General features: G+C 45.9%; 1 protein-coding gene across 1 annotated transcript in view; it reads right to left on the bottom strand.

Annotated features, from left to right (window-relative positions):
* Nucleotides 1-335: 335 nt before the first annotated feature.
* LOC139398566 (rho guanine nucleotide exchange factor 18-like) overlaps nucleotides 336-22072 on the bottom strand; it is a 37254-nt gene continuing 15517 nt past the window's right edge. Inside the window, exons 9-12 of the mRNA XM_071144500.1 lie at nucleotides 20967-21212; nucleotides 8449-8791; nucleotides 1394-1531; nucleotides 336-1262 (exon numbers count right to left, since the gene is read on the bottom strand). Coding sequence (XP_071000601.1) covers nucleotides 1045-1262; nucleotides 1394-1531; nucleotides 8449-8791; nucleotides 20967-21212 — 945 coding nt within the window. The 3' untranslated portion in view covers nucleotides 336-1044. The remainder of the gene's footprint in view (nucleotides 1263-1393; nucleotides 1532-8448; nucleotides 8792-20966; nucleotides 21213-22072) is intronic.

The raw sequence follows: 22072 nt of genomic DNA, 5'->3' as shown, positions 1-22072 counted from the left end.
GGACCGAACCAAGACATCTTCAACAAAAGGAGCCAATATCAATTACAACAACTGCACAACAACTGTTCAGTCTTTTCGAGAAACACATGATTAAGGGAAGAAAAAAACAACAACACTGAAATAAAATTAACCCTTCATAGTTACAACTTAATTGATGGGTCCACCCAAAGTCCAAAGCATCACAGTAACGTCACGTCGGCCTGTAAAAGGAGTATTTGGACTGTGCAAAATAAAACAACACACAGGACATCGAGCGATGCCATCAGTCTGACGCTTCCTGTGGCTCCACTGCTTCCAAAAGGTGTACATTATGTCAGGAGACTCTCCCCCTCTCACTCCCCAATCCCTCTCCTCCTCTCTCTACCCAATCCCTCTCCTCCTCTCTCTACCCAATCCCTCTCCTCCCCTCGCTCCCCAATCCCTCTCCTCCCCTCGCTCCCCAATCCCTCTCCTCCTCTCTCTACCCAATCCCTCTCCTCCTCTCTCTACCCAATCCCTCTCCTCCTCTCTCTACCCAATCCCTCTCCTCCTCTCTCTACCCAATCCCTCTCCTCCTCTCTCTACCCAATCCCTCTCCTCCCCAATCGCTCTCCAATCGCGCTCTCCAATCGCGCTCTCCAAACTCGCTCTCCAAACTCGCTCTCCAAACTCGCTCCTCAAACTCGCTCCCCAAACTCGCTCCCCAAACTCGCTCCCCAAACTCACTCTCCAACCCCCCCCCTCTCCTTTCTGGATTTGTCCAGAACGTCACGTGACCCCTTCATGTTTAAAATAAACCTTCATATTAATCATAGTTGTCTTTCTTCATATTCAACAATCGGCGGTTCAATAAAACAAATGATTCAAAACAATTATTGGAATTAGTTTTAGGGAGACGTGATTATATAGATTCTTCTAAGAATGAACAGAGTTATCTTTTTTACATGTTTTAAATGACTCTTTTTTTTACGGCAACGTGTTGCGTCCCAGATCTGAACGGTTTCTAGAGATGTGACATCACAGGCCTCCCTTTGGTCCCTGACTGACGTGGGGGGGACGGGGGGCTCAGAAGAAGATTACATCCTCAGGGATCCTGCATGGAGGGGGCAGGCTGTGGCTGTGGACAGGGGCCTGTGCTGGAGGGGGGTTAGGGCTCTGGGTATGGAGGGGGTTAGGAGCCTGGGGCTGGGTGTGAATGTGCAGGGGGTTGGAGGCCTGGCTGGGGGGCTTCTGTAGGCCGGCGGGCTGGTTTTCTGGCCCCCTGTCTGGAAGGCTCGATGAAACTGTGGGGAAGAGAGCCAGAGAGATAGCACTCAGCCATTTGGTTTTAGATAGGGGTAGTGGTGTGTGTGTGAGTGAGTGAGAGTGAGAGAGAGCGAGAGTGTGTGTGTGAGTTTGCGAATGTGTGTGTTACCTGTCAAGTGCATGGACTGGGAGTGGACTAGGGTGTGAGGAAGCTGCTGGTTAGGGCTGATGGAGCGCTTGGCTTTCAGAGTGCCGTCCTCTTTGGCTGACAACTTCATAGGCAGCATTTGCTTCATATCCAGAGAGGCTGGGAGAGGGGGGGGGGGGGGGACAGAGATGAGGGGGTTGGTAGAAAAAGAGCGCAACAGCGAGAGGGTAAGAGAGAGAGAACAGATACAGAGAGAGAGGGGGGGACAGAGAGAGAGAGAGAGGGGGGGAGAGAGAGAGAGAGAGAGGGAGGGAGAGAGAGAGGGAGGGAGAGAGAGAGAGGGGGAGGGGGAGAGAGAGAGGGGGAGAGAGAGAGGGGAGAGAACAGAGAGAGAGAGAGGGGGGGACAGAGAGAGAGAGGGGGGGACAGAGAGAGAGAGGGGGAGGGAGAGAGAGGGGGGAGACAGAGAGAGGGGGGAGACAGAGAGAGGGGGGAGAACAGAGAGAGAGCGAGGGGAGGGAGAGAGAGAGGGGGGAGGGAGAGAGAGAGGGGGAGGGGGAGAGAGAGAGGGGGGAGGGAGAGAGAGAGAGGGGGAGGGGGAGAGAGAGAGGGGGGGAGGGGGAGAGAGGGAGGGGGAGGGGGAGAGAGAGAGGGGGGGGGGAGAGAGAGAACAGAGAGAGACAGAGGAGAGAGAACAGAGAGAGAGAGAGGAGAGAGAACAGAGAGAGAGAGAGGAGAGAGAACAGAGAGAGAGAGAGGAGAGAGAACAGAGAGAGAGAGAGGAGAGAGAACAGAGAGAGAGAGAGGGGAGAGAACAAAGACAGAGAGAGAGGGGAGAGAACAGAGGACAGTCCCATTACATTCCATTCCATTCCAATTACTGTGTTATTGGCCAGTTCACAGCAGCTAATGTGATCATGATGGAGCACCATTAAGATCAGTAAGGCCAGAGACGTGTTTTCAGAAGCCAGGGTGTAGGTATCACACTGTTCGACCAGAGGCACCAGGCAGGCTTCGATTTGTACGGTCTTCTCACGTAGCAGAAAGTCCCACCTGATCCTGAAGTAAATAGCCTCACAGTGGTGTGTCTGCTTAGGACGCTTCAGGAGATAGGTGTGTTTGAGAGGCAGACTTTCATCTGCATAGTCAGCCTTTAACCTGCATAGTCAGCCTTTAACCTACATAGTCAGACTTTAACCTACATAGTCAGACTTTCACCTGCATAGTCAGCCTTTAACCTGCATAGTCAGCCTTTAACCTACATAGTCAGCCTTTAACCTACATAGTCAGCCTTTAACCTACATAGTCAGCCTTTAACCTACATAGTCAGCCTTTAACCTACATAGTCAGCCTTTAACCTACATAGTCAGCCTTTAACCTACATAGTCAGCCTTTAACCTACATAGTCAGCCTTTAACCTACATAGTCAGCCTTTAACCTGCATAGTCAGCCTTTAACCTGCATAGTCAGCCTTTAACCTACATAGTCAGCCTTTAACCTACATAGTCAGCCTTTAACCTACATAGTCAGCCTTTAACCTACATAGTCAGCCTTTAACCTACATAGTCAGCCTTTAACCTACATAGTCAGCCTTTAACCTACATAGTCAGCCTTTAACCTACATAGTCAGCCTTTAACCTACATAGTCAGCCTTTAACCTACATAGTCAGCCTTTAACCTACAGTCAGCCTTTAACCTACAGTCAGCCTTTAACCTACATAGTCAGCCTTTAACCTACATAGTCAGCCTTTAACCTACATAGTCAGACTTTAACCTACATAGTCAGCCTTTAACCTACATAGTCAGCCTTTAACCTACATAGTCAGCCTTTAACCTACATAGTCAGCCTTTAACCTACATAGTCAGCCTTTAACCTGCATAGTCAGCCTTTAACCTACATAGTCAGCCTTTAACCTACATAGTCAGCCTTTAACCTACATAGTCAGCCTTTAACCTACATAGTCAGCCTTTAACCTACATAGTCAGCCTTTAACCTACATAGTCAGCCTTTAACCTACATAGTCAGCCTTTAACCTACATAGTCAGCCTTTAACCTACATAGTCAGCCTTTAACCTACATAGTCAGCCTTTAACCTACATAGTCAGCCTTTAACCTACAGTCAGCCTTTAACCTACATAGTCAGCCTTTAACCTGCATAGTCAGCCTTTAACCTGCATAGTCAGCCTTTAACCTGCATAGTCAGCCTTTAACCTACATAGTCAGCCTTTAACCTACATAGTCAGCCTTTAACCTACATAGTCAGCCTTTAACCTACATAGTCAGCCTTTAACCTACATAGTCAGCCTTTAACCTACATAGTCAGCCTTTAACCTACATAGTCAGCCTTTAACCTACATAGTCAGCCTTTAACCTACATAGTCAGCCTTTAACCTACATAGTCAGCCTTTAACCTACATAGTCAGCCTTTAACCTACATAGTCAGCCTTTAACCTACATAGTCAGCCTTTAACCTACATAGTCAGCTTTTACTAGTGCAGGGTGTGGCTACCGTTTAATTTTATTTACATTTCCTGAGCTCAACAAAGAAAATACGTTTTTTTTTTATTTCACCTTTATTTAACCAGGTAGACCCAGTTGAGAACACCTTTATTTAACCAGGTAGGCTAGTTGAGAACACCTTTATTTAACCAGGTAGGCTAGTTGAGAACACCTTTATTTAACCAGGTAGGCTAGTTGAGAACACCTTTATTTAACCAGGTAGTCCAGTTGAGAACACCTTTATTTAACCAGGTAGGCTAGTTGAGAACACCTTTATTTAACCAGGTAGGCTAGTTGAGAACACCTTTATTTAACCAGGTAGGCCAGTTGAGAACACCTTTATTTAACCAGGTAGGCTAGTTGAGAACACCTTTATTTAACCAGGTAGGCTAGTTGAGAACACCTTTATTTAACCAGGTAGGCCAGTTGAGAACACCTTTATTTAACCAGGTAGGTCAGTTGAGAACACCTTTATTTAACCAGGTAGGCCAGTTGAGAACACCTTTATTTAACCAGGTAGGCTAGTTGAGAACACCTTTATTTAACCAGGTAGGCTAGTTGAGAACACCTTTATTTAACCAGGTAGGCTAGTTGAGAACACCTTTATTTAACCAGGTAGGCCAGTTGAGAACACCTTTATTTAACCAGGTAGGCTAGTTGAGAACACCTTTATTTAACCAGGTAGGCTAGTTGAGAACACCTTTATTTAACCAGGTAGGCCCAGTTGAGAACACCTTTATTTAACCAGGTAGGCCAGTTGAGAACACCTTTATTTAACCAGGTAGGCTAGTTGAGAACACCTTTATTTAACCAGGTAGGCCAGTTGAGAACACCTTTATTTAACCAGGTAGGCCAGTTGAGAACACCTTTATTTAACCAGGTAGGCCAGTTGAGAACACCTTTATTTAACCAGGTAGGCCAGTTGAGAACACCTTTATTTAACCAGGTAGGCCAGTTGAGAACACCTTTATTTAACCAGGTAGGCTAGTTGAGAACACCTTTATTTAACCAGGTAGGCCAGTTGAGAACACCTTTATTTAACCAGGTAGGCCAGTTGAGAACACCTTTATTTAACCAGGTAGGCCCAGTTGAGAGTAAGTTCTCATTTGCAACCTGGCCAAGATAAAGCAAAGCAGTGCGACAAAAGCGGCGAACATGTAGCGAGGGCCAGCCAACGAGGGCGAACATGTAGCGAGGGCCAGCCAACGAGGGCGAACATGTAGCGAGGGCCAGCCAACGAGAGCATACAGGTCGCAGTGGTGGGTAGTATATGGGGCTTTGGTGACAAAATGGATGGCACTGTGATAGACTACATCCAGTTTGCTGAGTAGAGTGTTGGAGGCTATGTTGTAAATGACATCACCGAAGTCAAGGATCGGTAGGATGGTCAGTTTTACAAGGGTATGTTTGGCAGCATGCGTGAAGGACGCTTTGTTGCAAAATAGGAAGCCGATTCTAGATTTAATTTTGGATTGGAGATGCTTACTGTGAGTCTGGAAGGAGAGTTTACAGTCTAACCAGACACAAACAGTTGAAGTCGGAAGTTTACATACACCTTAGCCAAATACATTTAAACTCAGTTTTTCACAACTCCTGACATTTAATCCTAGTAAAACTTCCCCATCTTATGTCAGTTAGGATCACCACTTTATTTTAATTATGTGAAATGTCAGAAGTTTACATACACTCAATTAGTATTTGGTAGCATTGCCTTTAAATTGTTTAACTTGGGGCCTCCCGGGTGGCGCAGTGGTTAAGGGCGCTGTACTGCAGCGCCAGCTGTGCCATCAGAGTTCCTGGGTTCGCGCCCAGGCTCTGTCGTAACCGGCCGCGACCGGGAGGTCCGTGGGGCGACGCACAATTGGCCTAGCGTCGCCCGGGTTAGGGAGGGCTTGGTCGGTAGGGGTGTCCTTGTCTCATCGCGCACCAGCGACTCCTGTGGCGGGCTGGGCGCAGTGTGCGCTAACCAAGGTGGCCAGGTGCACGGTGTTTCCTCCGACACATTGGTGCGGCTGGCTTCCGGGTTGGACGCGCGCTGTGTTAAGAAGCAGTGCGGCTTGGTTGGGTTGTGTATCGGAGGACGCATGACTTTCAACCTTCGTCTCTCCCGAGCCCGTACGGGAGTTGTAGCGATGAGACAAGATAGGATAACAATTGGATACTACGAAATTGGGGAGAAAAAGGGGTAAAAATTCAAAAAGATTAAAAACAAAAATTCAAAAAAAAAAAATAATAATAATAATTTTTTGTTTAACTTGGGTCAAACGTTTCGAGCTTCCCACAATAAGTTGGGTGAATTTTGGCCCATTCCTCCTGACAAAGTGGTGTGACCGAGTCAGATTTGTAGGCCTCCTTGCTTGCGGAGGCTGGAGGCTTTTTCAGTTCTGCCCACAAATATAGTATCAGGGCTTTGTGATGGCCACTCCACTTAAGCCATTTTGCCACAACTTTGGAAGTATGCTTGGTGTCATTGTCCATTTGGGATTTGCGACCAAGCTTTAACTTCCTGACTGATGTCTTGAGATGTTGCTTCAATATATCTACATAATTTTCCTGCCTCATGATGCCATCTATTTTGTGAAGTGCACCAGTCCCTCCTGCAGCAAAGCACCCCCACAACATGATGCTGCCACCCCCTTGCTTCACGGTTGGGATGGTGTTCTTCGGCTTGCAAGCCAAACATCATGGTCATTATGGCCAAACAGTTCTATTTTTGTTTCATCAGACCAGAGGACATTTCTCCAAAAATTACGATCTTTGTCCCCATGTGCAGATGCAATCAGTAGTCTGGCATTTTTATGGCAGGTTTGGAGCAGTGGCTTCTTCCTTGTTGAGCGGCCTTTCAGGTTGTCGATATAGGACTCATTTTACTGTGGATATAGATACTTTTATACCCGTTTTCTCCAGCATCTTCACAAGGTCCTTTGCTGTTGTTCTGGGATTGATTTGCACTTATCGCACCAAAGTATGTTCATCTCTTGGAGACAGAACGCGTCTCCTTCCTGAGCAGTATGACGGCTGCGTGGTCCCATGGTGTTTATACTTGGGTACTATTGTTTGTACAGATGACTGTGGTACCTTCAGGCGTTTGGAAATTACTCCCAAGGATGAACCAGACTTGTGGAGGTATACACATTTTTTTTTTCCTGAGGTCTTGGCTGATTTCTTTTGATTTTCCCATGATGTCAAGCAAGGGCCTGGGTTAACCTCTACATCACCAGATGAACAGAGGAGGAGTATGATAAGAGTACGGGTAAAGGCTATAAGAACTGGTCGTCTAGTGTGTTCGGGAACAAAGTAAAAGGAGCAGATCTCTGGGTGCGGAAGAATATATTCAAGGCATAATGTACAGACAAGGGTGTGGTAGGAAGTGAGTCCAGTGGAGGTAAATCTAGGCACTGAGTGACGATGAGGGAGGTTTTGTCTCTAGAGGCACCAGTTAAGCCAGGTGAGATCACCGCATGTGTGGGGGGTGGAACAAAAGGGCATAAGGCATATTGGGCAGGGCTGGAGGCTCTACAGTGAAATAAGACAATCACTAACCAAAACAGCAATAGACAAGGCATATTGACATAAGGGAGAGGCGTGTGTAGCCGAGTGATCATTGGGTCCAGTGAGTAGCAATATATGAGTCAGGGAACCAATTCAGTAATCGCTACTATGCTAGGCGAGCTGGAGACACGACGATTCAGACAGCTAGCGGGCCGGGGCTAGCAGATGAGCCTCTGGGGACGTCGCAACAGAAGAGCCTGTTGAAACCACCTCGGACGGTTACGTCGACAGACCGGTCGTGATGGATTGGCGGGTCTCCGTGTCGGCAGTCCAGGCCAATTGGCAAAAGAGGTATTGTAGCCCAAGAATTGGCTGATGGACCTCTTCGGCTAGCCTGGAGATGGGTCTAGCTCGAGGTTAGCTCCAGGCTAACTGTTGCTTGCGTCGGGACAGAAACGTTAGCCAGGATTAGCCACTCCTAGCAGCTAGCTATCTGCGATGATCAGGTGTGAAGGTTCAGAGCTTGCGGTAGGAATCCGGAGATGTGGTAGAGACAAGGCAGTCCGATATGCTCTGGGTTGATATCGCGCTGTGCAGACTGGCTGATGTTCAACGGTGATGACCGCTAGGTAGTGGCTAACTGACCGCTAGGTAGTGGCTAACTGACCGCTAGGTAGTGGCTAACTGACCGCTAGGTAGTGGCTAACTGACTGCTAGGTAGTGGCTAACTGACTGCTAGGTAGTGGCTAACTGACTACTAGCTAGTTAGCTGGCTAGCTTCTGGTGGGGGTTGCAGATCCGTACCACATTGGGTGAGGAGGGTTGCAGGAGAGTATGTTCAGTCCATAGATGGAAATTGAACTTAAAAATATATACGAAGAAAACGATATATACACGGGACGGGACAAGACAAAAACAAAAGTCCGACTGCGGCGCCATCTTGGATTCAACATTAGATTAGATTACATCATAGACCAACATTACATCATAGATCAACATTAGATCAACATTACATCATAGATCAACAGTAGGGAGTGACCTGCTATCCTACTGTAGGGTGGTGATGTGTTGTGGCTGGTCTTACCTGTGCTGTCGGTGCGGTGGGTGGCCTTGGCACTCTTCGAACTCTTTGAGCTCAGGGCTGCCAGCTTGGTGGGGATCTGCTGCTGGACACCCACCTGCTTGTGCTGCTGGTTGGTGGTGCTGCACAGGTGGAGGGGCACCTCCTTCTTCAACGGCAGCGCCGTGGCGTTGGCGCTCTGACCCCGAGCCAGAACCTCAGGACGCTCCAGGTAGTCTGCGGGCGCCACAGAAGGGCTAGAACGAACCAGGGCCTTCTGGGGGAGGGAGAGGTCTGGTCCGACGCTGCAGCTACTGCCCACGCCCAGAAGGAGATCCCCATTTAGACTGCCAGAGAAGGGCATCACCTGGGAGGGGGAAAGGGAGAGCATTCATTCATTCATTCATTCAGCAAAGACCAAGCCATGAGGTCGAAGGAATTGTGTCGAGGCACAGATCTGGGGAAGGGTACCAAAAGAATGTCTGCAGCATTGAAGGTTCCCAGGAACACAGTGGCCTCCATCATTCTTAAATGGAAGAAGTTTGGAACCGCCAAGACTCTTCCTAGAGCTGGCCGCCCGGGAAACTGAGCGATCGGGGGAGAAGGGGCGTGGTCAGGGAGGTGCCCAGGAACCCGATGGTCACTCTGACAGCGCTCTAGTCCTTTCAGAGGAACAACCATCTCTGCAGCCAGAGCCCGGACTTGAACCCGATCTAACATCTCTGTAGAGACCTGAAAATAGTTGTGCAGCGACGCTCCCCATCCAACCAGACAGAGCTTGAGAGGATCAGGAGAGAAGAATGGGAGAAACTCCCCAAATACAGGTGTCCCAAGCTTGTAGCGTCATACCCAAGAAGACTGGAGGCTGTAAATCGCTGCCAAAAGGCTCTTCAACAAAGTACTGAGTAAAAGGTCTGAATACTTGTGTAAATGTGCAAAAATGTCTAAAAACCTGTTTTTGCTTTGTCATTATGATGTATTGTGATGTCATTGTGGGGTATTGTGATGTCATTATGGGGTATTGAGATGTCATTATGGGGTATTGGGATGTCATTATGGGGTATTGGGATGTCATTATGGGGTATTGGGATGTCATTATGGGGTATTGGGATGTCATTATGGGGTATTGTGATGTCATTATGGGGTATTGTGATGTCATTATGGGGTATTGTGATGTCATTATGGGGTATTGTGATGTCATTATGGGGTATTGGGATGTCATTATGGGGTATTGGGATGTCATTATGGGGTATTGGGATGTCATTATGGGGTATTGGGATGTCATTATGGGGTATTGGGATGTCATTATGGGGTATTGGGATGTCATTATGGGGTATTGGGATGTCATTATGGGGTATTGGGATGTCATTATGGGGTATTGGGATGTCATTATGGGGTATTGGGATGTCATTATGGGGTATTGGGATGTCATTATGGGGTATTGGGATGTCATTATGGGGTATTGGGATGTCATTATGGGGTATTGGGATGTCATTATGGGGTATTGTGATGTCATTATGGGGTATTGGGATGTCATTATGGGGTATTGGGATGTCATTATGGGGTATTGGGATGTCATTATGGGGTATTGGGATGTCATTATGGGGTATTGTGATGTCATTATGGGGTATTGTGATGTCATTATGGGGTATTGTGATGTCATTATGGGGTATTGTGTGTAGATTGATGAGAAAAAATGAAATACATTTTAGAATAAGGCTGTAAAGTAATTTTTTGGGGGTGAAAAGTCAAGGGGTGCGACTACTTTCCGAATGCACTGTGCATACACACAATTAATAACATAAAAGTGGAGGATGAGAAGCCATTTTGAGTCACATGTGCAAGTAGTTTCAACAAGTTCAACTCAAGATATAGATATTTCAGTTTCAGTTGGACACCAAAAATGTGCAGGACAATTACATCGCTTTAGATTGAGGTCGTCATGGAACCTATGGTAACAACATAAAAGAGAATACTGTTGTCATGGAACCTATGGTAACATAAAAGAGAATACTGTTGTCATGGAACCTATGGTAACAACATAAAAGAGAATACTGTTGTCATGGAACCTATGGTAACAACATAAAAGAGAATACTGTTGTCATGGAACCTATGGTAACAACATAAAAGAGAATACTGTTGTCATGGAACCTATGGTAACAACATAAAAGAGAATACTGTTGTCATGGAACCTATGGTAACAACATAAAAGAGAATACTGTTGTCATGGAACCTATGGTAACAACATTAGAGAGAATAATGTTGTCATGGAACCTATGGTAACAACATAAAAGAGAATACTGTTGTCATGGAACCTATGGTAACAACATTAGAGAGAATAATGTTGTCATGGAACCTATGGTAACAACATAAAAGAGAATACTGTTGTCATGGAACCTATGGTAACAACATTAGAGAGAATACTGTTGTCATGGAACATATGGTAACAACATAAAAGAGAATACTGTTGTCATGGAACCTATGGTAACAACATAAAAGAGAATACTGTTGTCATGGAACCTATGGTAACAACATAAAAGAGAATACTGTTGTCATGGAACATATGGTAACAACATAAAAGAGAATACTGTTGTCATGGAACCTATGGTAACAACATAAAAGAGAATACTGTTGTCATGGAACCTATGGTAACAACATAAAAGAGAATACTGTTGTCATGGAACCTATGGTAACAACATAAAAGAGAATACTGTTGTCATGGAACCCATGGTAACAACATAAAAGAGAATACTGTTGTCATGGAACCTATGGTAACAACATAAAAGAGAATACTGTTGTCATGGAACCTATGGTAACAACATAAAAGAGAATACTGTTGTCATGGAACCTATGGTAACAACATAAAAGAGAATACTGTTGTCATGGAACCTATGGTAACATAAAAGAGAATACTGTTGTCATGGAACCTATGGTAACAACATAAAAGAGAATACTGTTGTCATGGAACCTATGGTAACAACATAAAAGAGAATACTGTTGTCATGGAACCTATGGTAACAACATAAAAGAGAATACTGTTGTCATGGAACCTATGGTAACAACATAAAAGAGAATACTGTTGTCATGGAACCTATGGTAACAACATAAAAGAGAATACTGTTGTCATGGAACCTATGGTAACAACATTAGAGAGAATAATGTTGTCATGGAACCTATGGTAACAACATAAAAGAGAATACTGTTGTCATGGAACCTATGGTAACAACATTAAAGAGAATACTGTTGTCATGGAACCCATGGTAACAACATAAAATAGAATACTGTTGTCATGGAACCTATGGTAACAACATAAAAGAGAATAATGTTGTCATGGAACCTATGGTAACAACATAAAAGAGAATACTGTTGTCATGGAACCTATGGTAACAACATAAAAGAGAATACTGTTGTCATGGAACCTATGGTAACAACATAAGAGAATACTGTTGTCATGGAACCTATGGTAACAACATAAAAGAGAATACTGTTGTCATGGAACCTATGGTAACAACATAAAAGAGAATACTGTTGTCATGGAACCTATGGTAACAACATTAGAGAGAATACTGTTGTCATGGAACCTATGGTAACAACATAAAAGAGAATACTGTTGTCATGGAACCCATGGTAACAACATAAAAGAGAATACTGTTGTCATGGAACCCATGGTAACAACATAATATAATAGTTTGTTGATCTCTGTTCTATGGCTTTGAGCGAACTTGGTTTGCCATGTAAATTGGAACCCTCTTTCTTTGGAATTTTATGTTTGTGCACGGCAGCCGCGGTTTGCAGTGCACGGCAGCGAGAGAGAGAGAGCACTGCTTGTTATGTTTAAATGAGTGTTGAGGTATCTTTGAACCCTGCTTCTAAAGGGCCAGCCCGGCACCCGGCGCCGTGCGACAGCAGCGTCTTAACTCAGCACAGAGCCGCTGTACCATTAAAGGAAACACAATCTGTTGAAGAGCAATCAGAAACACATGCTGCTCTTTCTGCTGAGCAGGCATTTTGGCTTTTACAACACAATCCCAAAGCAACAAAAATAAAACTCTAAACACTGTCTGCATTGTCACACTAATAACCACCTTCGAAGAAAGTTGAGTGAAGCACCAAAGTGTAGGAGGTCGATCTCCAAAAAAAATGTATTAAGTCAAGAAACCACATCAGTTTATTGTCCTGCTGGCATATATCTGACACCCTGTGCAGTGACAGACAGTCCAGCTCCAGTATGATTGATGAGTGTGGAGAAGGAGATGGGATGCCAGGGAGGGTCTGGGTCCCAGAGGGCTGGGAGGGTCGGGGTCCCAGGTGGCTGGGAGGGTCTGGGTCCCAGAGGGCTGGGAGGGTCTGGGTCCCAGAGGGCTGGGAGGGTCTGGGTTCCCAGAGGGCTGGGAGGGTCTGGGTTCCCAGAGGGCTGGGAGGGTCGGGGTCCCAGAGGGCTGGGAGGGTCGGGGTCCCAGGGGGCTGGGAGGGCCTGGGTCCCAGGGGGCTGGTTCCAGAGCGAGTGGGTAGGCCAGGCAGAGCGAGTGCGTAGGCCAGGCAGAGCGAGTGAGTAGGCCAGGCTGAGCGAGTGGGTAGGCCAGGCTGAGCGAGTGGGTAGGCCAGGCTGAGCGAGTGGGTAGGCCAGGCTGAGCGAGTGGGTAGGCCAGGCTGAGCGAGTGGGTAGGCCAGGCTGAGCGAGTGGGTAGGCCAGGCTGAGCGAGTGGGTAGGCCAGGCTGAGCGAGTGGGTAGGCCAGGCTGAGCGAGTGGGTAGGCCAGGCTGAGCAAGTGGGTAGGCCAGGCTGAGGGAGTGGGTAGGCCAGGCTGAGGGAGTGGGTAGGCCAGGCTGAGGGAGTGGGTAGGCCAGGCGGAGCGAGTGGTATGCATGTCTGTTTGTGAAAGGTAACACTGAGGCCTCTTCTGAGGCTGCAGCCCGCTCAGCTCTGGAGGATAGAAGTGCCCCGAGGTGATTACTCAGTTATGCAGTGGGGTTCTGTGCTGGCTAGCGCTCTCCCCTCTCTCAACACTCGCACACAGACGTTCCATTGTTTCCTCCCCAAGGTGCCCATGGTAAAGACATGGTAAATACAGGGAGCACAAAGACTTGACTGACAGCACATAAACAATTAGGCCTGACTGGGCTCTAGCAGCTCTATTAATGAGAGGGTGATGGGTTGCCTGCCGAATGGCTAATTATACATGGTGGCTTTTTCTCATCATCAGGCTCCTTGGATACTCATCACCAGCTGAGACAGGTGGGTTTCCTGTTTCCTGTTTACACAATGCCTTGGGAAGGGGGCTGCGAACCCATAACCCAAATAGCTAACAGGGCTCATTCCTGTTCAAGCAGGTGGGCCTAACTTGTCTGCTCTAAGAAAAGAAAACAGAAAAGCTTGTGGTACTAGCACCTCCACTCCAGCCAAAAACAAAACTTTATTTTTAAAAAAAGACACAAAATGCCTCAGAAATCATCCTCTTTTCAGTCTCAACGTAAGCTAGGGTCAGAGCACTGCACTGCACACTAACATGGGATTGCTAATACTCAAGACAACAGAATGTGTGCCCTGAGGATAGCAGGTCTGGTGTGAGTGAGTACAGGTTTACAGGCCTGATGTGAGGAACATAAGTTATTACCTGGAGGAGAGGAAGTGACTAAGAGCCCTGGCTGACCCCAGAGGCCTTGACCCCAGAGGCCTTGACAGAGTTAGCCGTAAAACCACTCCGACTGTCTGACAGACCACGACAACACTGCCAGAAAGCTGTATTATATCACAGAGGGCGACCAGGAAGTGCAATGGATTTCAATCCCAGCGTCCACCCTTCCAACTGTTTCTCCCACCTCCAATTTCCTCACTGTCTGGATAAATGTCAATATGCCAAAAACCAAAATATATAGAAAAAGCAGGATCAGGAGACAGACAGGCAGAAAGATGTGGAGTTGATGAATGGCTTGAAAATGGAGTGGATATTGTGATTGAAACATTGTCTAAGTCCTTTTACATAGTAAGAAGAGTGGACTCATTGCAAAGGAGTAGGTGGTGAAGCACTCTGACCCACCTGAGTGATGCCACAGCAGTGTTTGTATGCCAGCAAGCTCATCACACATCACCTAGCTACTGTGTTATAGTGGGAAGGGTGAGAAGGAATGAATTATTCCATTTACAAAACATCATACAGTGACACTGAATGACTAGGATACAGTGAGACGTCAGACACGTGACCAAGACCAAGGGGGGGGGGGGTCAGGGGTTAAGAGGCACAGTGGTTAAGGGCACTGTACTGCAGCGCCAGCTGTGCCACCAGAGACTCTGGGTTCGCGCCCAGGCTCTGTTGTAACCGACCGGTCCGTGGGGCGACGTACAATTGGCCTAGCGTCGTCCAGGTTAGGGAGGGTTTGGCCAGTAGGGATATCCTTGTCTCATCGTGCACCAGCGACTCCTGTGGCGGGCCGGGCGCAGTGCGCGCTAACCAAGGTTGCCAGGTGCACGGTGTTTCTACGTTAGAGTGCAGAGCAAAGTGTGCAGTGATGCAGAAATACTGATAACCTTTACAGCAGTGGAGGAACGGGACGACAGAAGAATTTTCATAGTAAATAAATACATAACCTATTTAAAAAAAAGTTAAGCCTTTTTTGTTTGTTTGTTTAAACACTAAATATATTCACGTCACCAAATAACAGATTAAAACCCACTGTTCGACAGCAGCTGGCTTGCTTCTGAAGCTAAGCAGGGTAGGTCCTGGTCAGTCCCTGGATGGGAGACCAGATGCTGCTGGAAGTGGTGTTGGAGGGCCAATAGGAGGCACATTTAGCTTTGGTCTAAAAAAATTTAAAAAATGATCCCAATCCCCCAGGGCAATGATTGGGGACACAAGATTCACAACTGCTTGGACTAATGCTTACAGCCCAGATCAGCTAGATGCAGGCTAGGCCGTATCGAATGTGTCACCCACCTTGATTACTCCAATTGGTCTCATTGACCTGTGCACCTGTGTCAAACTTCCATTCGTAGGCTAGGTTGTAGCAACCTCATGATGTATATAGTGCAAATTAGAGTATCATGTAGTATCCTAAACCTATCGCTGTTACACTGAACTGGGTGAATGGAATATGAATGACAGTCATCCAATATGCTGTAATAGAAATAAGGCCACGCTCATTTAAATGAAGAAAAAAAAAAAGATTCCCTCCTCATCTTAAACGGCACTGACCTCCACTGTTTCACAGGTTCTCAAGCCATACATGGCCTTATTAAATAACTTATTATTATTAGAATGTGGCAATATTTGTATTTTAGATAAGTTTTTCCTTTAAAAATGTTTTTTTTTTTTTTTTTTTTTATCATTGGAAACGATTCCCATTCAGACCTGTGGTTTTACAACGGCATCAGCAGCCTTCACTGCAGAGTTCAGAGTTCAGAGTTCAGACCCAAGGCCTTTTCGTGTTCCAAAAAAAGCACATGGTCCTGATAGTGGAGTGGGCGGAATGATAATTAACATATGCATTCCTTCTGGAGAGGTAACACTTCCCCCATTTTATCCAACGAACATTGTGAAGGGCCTATGGGCCCAAACCTGCCGGCTGCTGCTGTGGGTGATGGGATAGCTAGCTAGCTGGGACATCCCTACCTTAAATCCTAACTCTTAACCCCAACTCTGAACCAGAATCTGGGTTCACACAAGACGTTCTCAGGAAGCAGCCGTTCAAACTTCCCGTTCACCAGCTTTTCAAGCTTAATAATGTAAAATTAAATTTGGTGCTCATGAAAAGAACGGAGTGTTGCTGAGCAACGATCATCATTACTGCAATCCTGACTGTATGTACTTCCAAAAAAGACCTCAATAAAAAGTTACACACAGCTGGAAAAAATGCCTTGTCTGGAAATAATCTTAGTATAAAGCAAGAAGGAGACTTGCTTAGCAAGAAGGAGACTTGCTTGGGCCAAGAAACACGAGCACTGGACATTAGACCGGTGGAAATCTGTCCTTTCGGTTCCAACACGACAGTTGGAACCAAAAATGTCAAATTTGGACTCATCAGGCCAAAGGACAGATTTCCACCAGTCTAATGTCCATTGCTCATGTTTCTTGGCCCAAGCAAGTCTCTTCTTCTTATTGGTGTCCTTTCATTAGTGGTTACCTTGCAGCAATTTGACCATGAAGGACTGATTCACGCAGTCTCCTCTGAACAGTTGATGTTGAGATGTGCGTTACTTGAACTCTGTGAAGCATTTATTTGGGCTGCAACCTGAGGTGGAGTTAACTAATGAACGTATCCTCTGCAGCAGAGGGAACTCTGGCTATTCCTTCCCTGTGGCGGTCCTCATGAGAACCAGTTTCATCATAGCGCTTGATAGTTTCTTCAAGTGCGGTCGCAGAAACATTCAAAGTTCTTTACATTTTCCGGACTGACTGACCTGTACTTTAAGTAACGGAGAGACATTTCTCTTTGCTTATTTGCATAATTCCTTGCCATAATATGGACTTGGTCTTTTACCAAATAGGGCCATCTTCTGTATACCACCCCTACCTTGTCACAACACAACTAATTGGCTCAAACACATTGAGGAAAGGAATCCACAAATTAACTTTTAACAAGGTACACCTGTTAATTGAAATGCATTCCAGGTGACTACCTCATGAAGCTGGTTGAGAGAATGCCAAGAGTGTGCCAAGCTGTCATCAAGGCAAAGGTTGGCTACTTTGACAAATCTCAAATACAAAATATATTTAGATTTGTTTAACAATTATTTAGTTACTACATGATTCCATATGTGTTATTTGTTAGTTTTGATAGTTAGCTAGCTGGGTGCTGTGTATTGTGATAGTTAGCTAGCTGGGTGCTGTGTATTGTGATAGTTAGCTAGCTGGGTGCTGGGTATTGTGATAGTTAACTAGCTGGGTATTGTGATAGTTAGCTAGCTGGGTGCTGTGTATTGTGATAGTTAGCTAGCTGGGTGCTGGGTATTGTGATAGTTAGCTAGCTGGGTGCTGGGTATTGTGATAGTTAGCTAGCTGGGTGCTGGGTATTGTGATAGTTAGCTAGCTGGGTGCTGGGTATTGTGATAGTTAGCTAGCTGGGTATTGTGATAGTTAACTAGCTGGGTGCTGTGTATTGTGATAGTTAGCTAGCTGGGTGCTGGGTATTGTGATAGTTAGCTAGCTGGGTGCTGGGTATTGTGATAGTTAGCTAGCTAGGTATTGTGATAGTTAGCTAGCTAGGTATTGTGATAGTTAACTAGCTGGGTGCTGGGTATTGTGATAGTTAGCTAGCTAGGTATTGTGATAGTTAGCTAGCTAGGTATTGTGATAGTTAACTAGCTGGGTGCTGGGTATTGTGATAGTTAGCTAGCTGGGTATTGTGATAGTTAACTAGCTGGGTGCTGTGTATTGTGATAGCACCGCCTAAGTGTGATCAGTTGAGATTAGATTTTAGACCTTTGAAGAGCAGACAACAGTTGAAATAAATACACATTTGAGTATCAAAATATGACAATATGGCCTCCCAGGTTGCGCAGTGGTCTAAGGCACTCCATCACAGTGCTAGCTGTGCCACCAGAGATTCTGGGTTTGCTCCAGGCTCTGTCGCAGCCGTCCGCGACCGGGAGGCCCATGGGGCAGCGCACAATTGGCCCAGCGTCGTCCGGGTTAGGCCGGCAGGGATATCCTTGTCTCATTGAGCACTAGCAACTTCTGCCGGGCGCAGTGCACATTGACCAGGGTGATAGGTGTATAGTGTTTCCTCCGACACATTGGTGCGGCTGGCTTCCGGGTTGGATGTGCATTGTGTCAAGAAGCAGTGTGGCTTGGTCGGGTTGTGTTTCGGAGGACGCATGGCTCTCAACCTTCGTCTCTCCCGAGTAAGTACGGGAGTTGCAGCGATGAGACAAGACTGTAACTACTACCAATTGGGGAGAAAAAAAGGGGTAAAAATAAATAAATAATAATAATAGATAAAAAGACAATATATCCTAAAGAAGTTTTCTTCATGAGGGCTAAAGGATAGCTGAAGAGCAGTGATGTTATCAGCTTGACTCAGAGGCCAGCCTAGAGCAGAGTCTGTGTGTCACTGATTTTCAAAAGGCTGTTGTGTTTAACGTCTGCCTGGGAGAAAACAAGCTCTTACTCAGAGCTGAAAAACATCACACACACAGTACATACCAGTAGACACATAACCAGTAGGTCACATGTAAGTACATACACACAACCAGTAGGTCACATGGAGGAGAGGCGTGCGTGAGGCGTTGCTTTATTAGTTTATTGAAAACAGGTTTGCTGTTCTCTTGTGATACATAAGATTGAAAGGGAGTTCCACTCACTCACGGCTCTGTATAATACTGTACATTTCCTTGAATTTGTTCTAGACCTGGAGACTGTGAAAAGACCCCTGGTGGCATGTCTTGAGGTGTGTGTGTGTGTCAGTGCTGTGTGTAAATTGACTACGCAAACAATTTGGAATTTTCAACATTAATGTTTCTATATAAAAACAAGAAGTACAGTCAGCCAGTCTCTCCTCAGCTCTTAACCAGGAGAGACTGGCAGCATAGTATTTATATCAGCCCTCTGATTACAATGAAGAACAAGACGAGCCGCTCTGTTCTGGACCAGCTGCAGCTTAACTAGGTCTTTCCTTGCAGCACTTGACCACATGGCTGGACAATAATCAAGATACGATCAAACTAGAGCCTGGAGGACTTGACCACATGGCTGGACAATAATCAAGATCAGATCAAACTAGAGCCTGCAGGACCTGCTTTGTGGAGTGTGGTGTCAGTCGAGCATCTCTTTATTACGAACAGACCCCTCTCCATCTTTATAACCATTGAATTGATATGTTTTGACCATGACAGTTAACAATCTAAGGTAACACCAAGTCATTTAGTCTCCTCCACTTGTTCCACAGCCACACCATTCATTACCAGATTCAGCTGATGTCTAGCACTTAAGGAATGATTTGCACCAAATACAATAATGCTCTCATCACTTCACTCACTAACAACAAATTGTGTAACTCTGTCACTCTCTGCTTTACACCACCACAGAGAGACCTGTTTCTAGCCACGGACATTGCCAAAGATCCTTATCATTAGGGACTCAAGGGAGATTCCCTCCACTTCCTGTGGAGTTGGCCAGGTCTTGATCTGACAAGTAGCCAGCCAGAGATGCCATGTCATACCTGAACAACGTCGTGGTTGTGGTAGTCAACTCCTCACTTCAGATGGCTAACCCAGTCAATTGAAGTCAAACCAAATAATACCCACAAGGCAGCTCTGGCTATCAGGGGCACCCGTCTGTCTGCAGAATGTTCCGGGTGAAACACAGTCCCGCCTGCCGGCGTGAAAGACATACATTTACATTTAGATACATTTAATGATATTTGGCTGTAATGTAGCAGGTAATTCACGTCAGCTGCATGCTAGTACTGTTCTGTGCTCAATGGCATGCTAGCTGTTCCTATAGACTTCCACTAGTTGAACAAACTCACACAATTCAAGTTTTTGTTGAAGAGTAAAAAGAGATGGAAAGAGAGAAGGAAAGAGAATATTTCCCTGTGTAGGTGGCTTCCTGGTTGACTAGTTAGAACTGTATTCAGATATGTGGGTGTTTCCCCCATTACTGTGCTACTGCTGTGGTTATCACACGGCCCATCAGTAAACAGTCTAAGGGAAGTGGCAGGTGTGTGTGTGTGTGCAAGTGTGTGGGCTGCTATAGGAATCCAGACAGACAAGGGGGGAGGAAGGATGGATGAAGGGAACAAAGGAGGGAGGGAATAAAGGAGGGAGGGGAGGGAACAAGGGAGGGAGGGAGTATCTTCAGTATTTGTGTGTCTGTTCTCCTGTTGGCATAGGGACAGAGCATAGGTAACACTGAAACACAGCAGAGGTGTTTGCTATGCTGGATGGGGAAGGATATGAGGGGGAAACAGAACATGATAGAGGCCTGTAGTGGACAAAAGGCAGTGTTAGCACAGGCAGCGCCATTAAGGGCTTCCGCCATTTTAATGTTGTCAACTGGGGGCGTCCAACTTCCATTGGCTGATCCCTCCTGGTGACCCTGTTGGGAGTCATGTCCAACCGGGTCATCAGGAGGGATCAGCCAATCCCGAAGAAGAAAATTAACTACTTCAAAATTGAAGTACTAGTTACCACAGCCACAAAGTCATAAACACTGCCTATTTCCACAATTGATCGTCTAAAAAAAAATTGATTTTAAAACTAACCTTAACCCTAGCCACAATGCTAACCTTAAAAGAAGACCAAAAATATCAAAGAAAATCAAGTTTAGGATATAGCCCATTTTTACTTTGAGTTTGTGCCATCGAGTGGAATCCCTCATTCTTGGGTCTTGGCTTGATACTGGGACATGGCTTGGTGAAATGGGTTGGTAGGTCACCAGATAACTTCAAAGCTTTAGTTGTTAACCACCAATGAGGTGTTGGGTTGGGGCAAGTCGTGTTTTAGCCATATGCGACTGGTGCTGGTACGGATAGCAGAGCGATACCAATGGACACCGGGTGTAAGTGTAATGTGTGTGTGTGTGTGAGAGAGAGAGACATCATCCCCACCTCAATGGTCTTCCTCTTGATCTTCCTCTGCTGCTCCAGGCGTTCCTTCTCCTTCTCCACTGTGCGGGTTGACTCCCTCAGTCTCTCCAGATCCTGTTGGTACGTCTCTCTCTGTCTCTCCAGGTCCTCCCTCTCTTCCGCCAGCTTCTCCTCCAGCCTCCTGCAGTCGTCCTCTCTCTGCCTCAGCATCCCTTCTGTGACCTCGGCCTGCAGCCGGTGGCGCTCCCGCTCCCTCTCCCAGCGAGCCTGGGGACAAACACAAGGTTCATCTCTACTTCATGCAGACTGGTATAATACAGTTGTTCTTCGAAGTGGCTGCGGTTCAGGATTTTCGGGAACCCAAAAGTTCAGTGGCTAAATATTTCTTTGCATGTGTGTGTGTGTGTGTGTGTGTGTGTATATATATATACAGTGCCTTGCGAAAGTATTCGGCCCCCTTGAACTTTGCGACCTTTTGCCACATTTCAGGCTTCAAACATAAAGATATAAAACTGTATTTTTTTGTGAAGAATCAACAACAAGTGGGACACAATCATGAAGTGGAACGACATTTATTGGATATTTCAAACTTTTTTAACAAATCAAAAACTGAAACAATGGGCGTGCAAAATTATTCAGCCCCCTTAAGTTAATACTTTGTAGCGCCACCTTTTGCTGCGATTACAGCTGTAAGTCGCTTGGGGTATGTCTCTATCAGTTTTGCACATCGAGAGACTGACATTTTTTCCCATTCTTCCTTGCAAAACAGCTCGAGCTCAGTGAGGTTGGATGGAGAGCATTTGTGAACAGCAGTTTTCAGTTCTTTCCACAGATTCTCGATTGGATTCAGGTCTGGACTTTGACTTGGCCATTCTAACACCTGGATATGTTTATTTTTGAACCATTCCATTGTAGATTTTGCTTTATGTTTTGGATCATTGTCTTGTTGGAAGACAAATCTCCGTCCCAGTCTCAGGTCTTTTGCAGACACCATCAGGTTTTCTTCCAGAATGGTCCTGTATTTGGCTCCATCCATCTTCCCATCAATTTTAACCATCTTCCCTGTCCCTGCTGAAGAAAAGCAGGCCCAAACCATGATGCTGCCACCACCATGTTTGACAGTGGGG

This window comes from Oncorhynchus clarkii, unplaced genomic scaffold (genome assembly GCF_045791955.1).
Source record: "Oncorhynchus clarkii lewisi isolate Uvic-CL-2024 unplaced genomic scaffold, UVic_Ocla_1.0 unplaced_contig_11022_pilon_pilon, whole genome shotgun sequence".
Taxonomy (NCBI): domain Eukaryota; kingdom Metazoa; phylum Chordata; class Actinopteri; order Salmoniformes; family Salmonidae; genus Oncorhynchus; species Oncorhynchus clarkii.
Note: the sequence above shows the minus strand (reverse complement) of the source record. Positions and strands in the feature narration are given on the sequence as shown.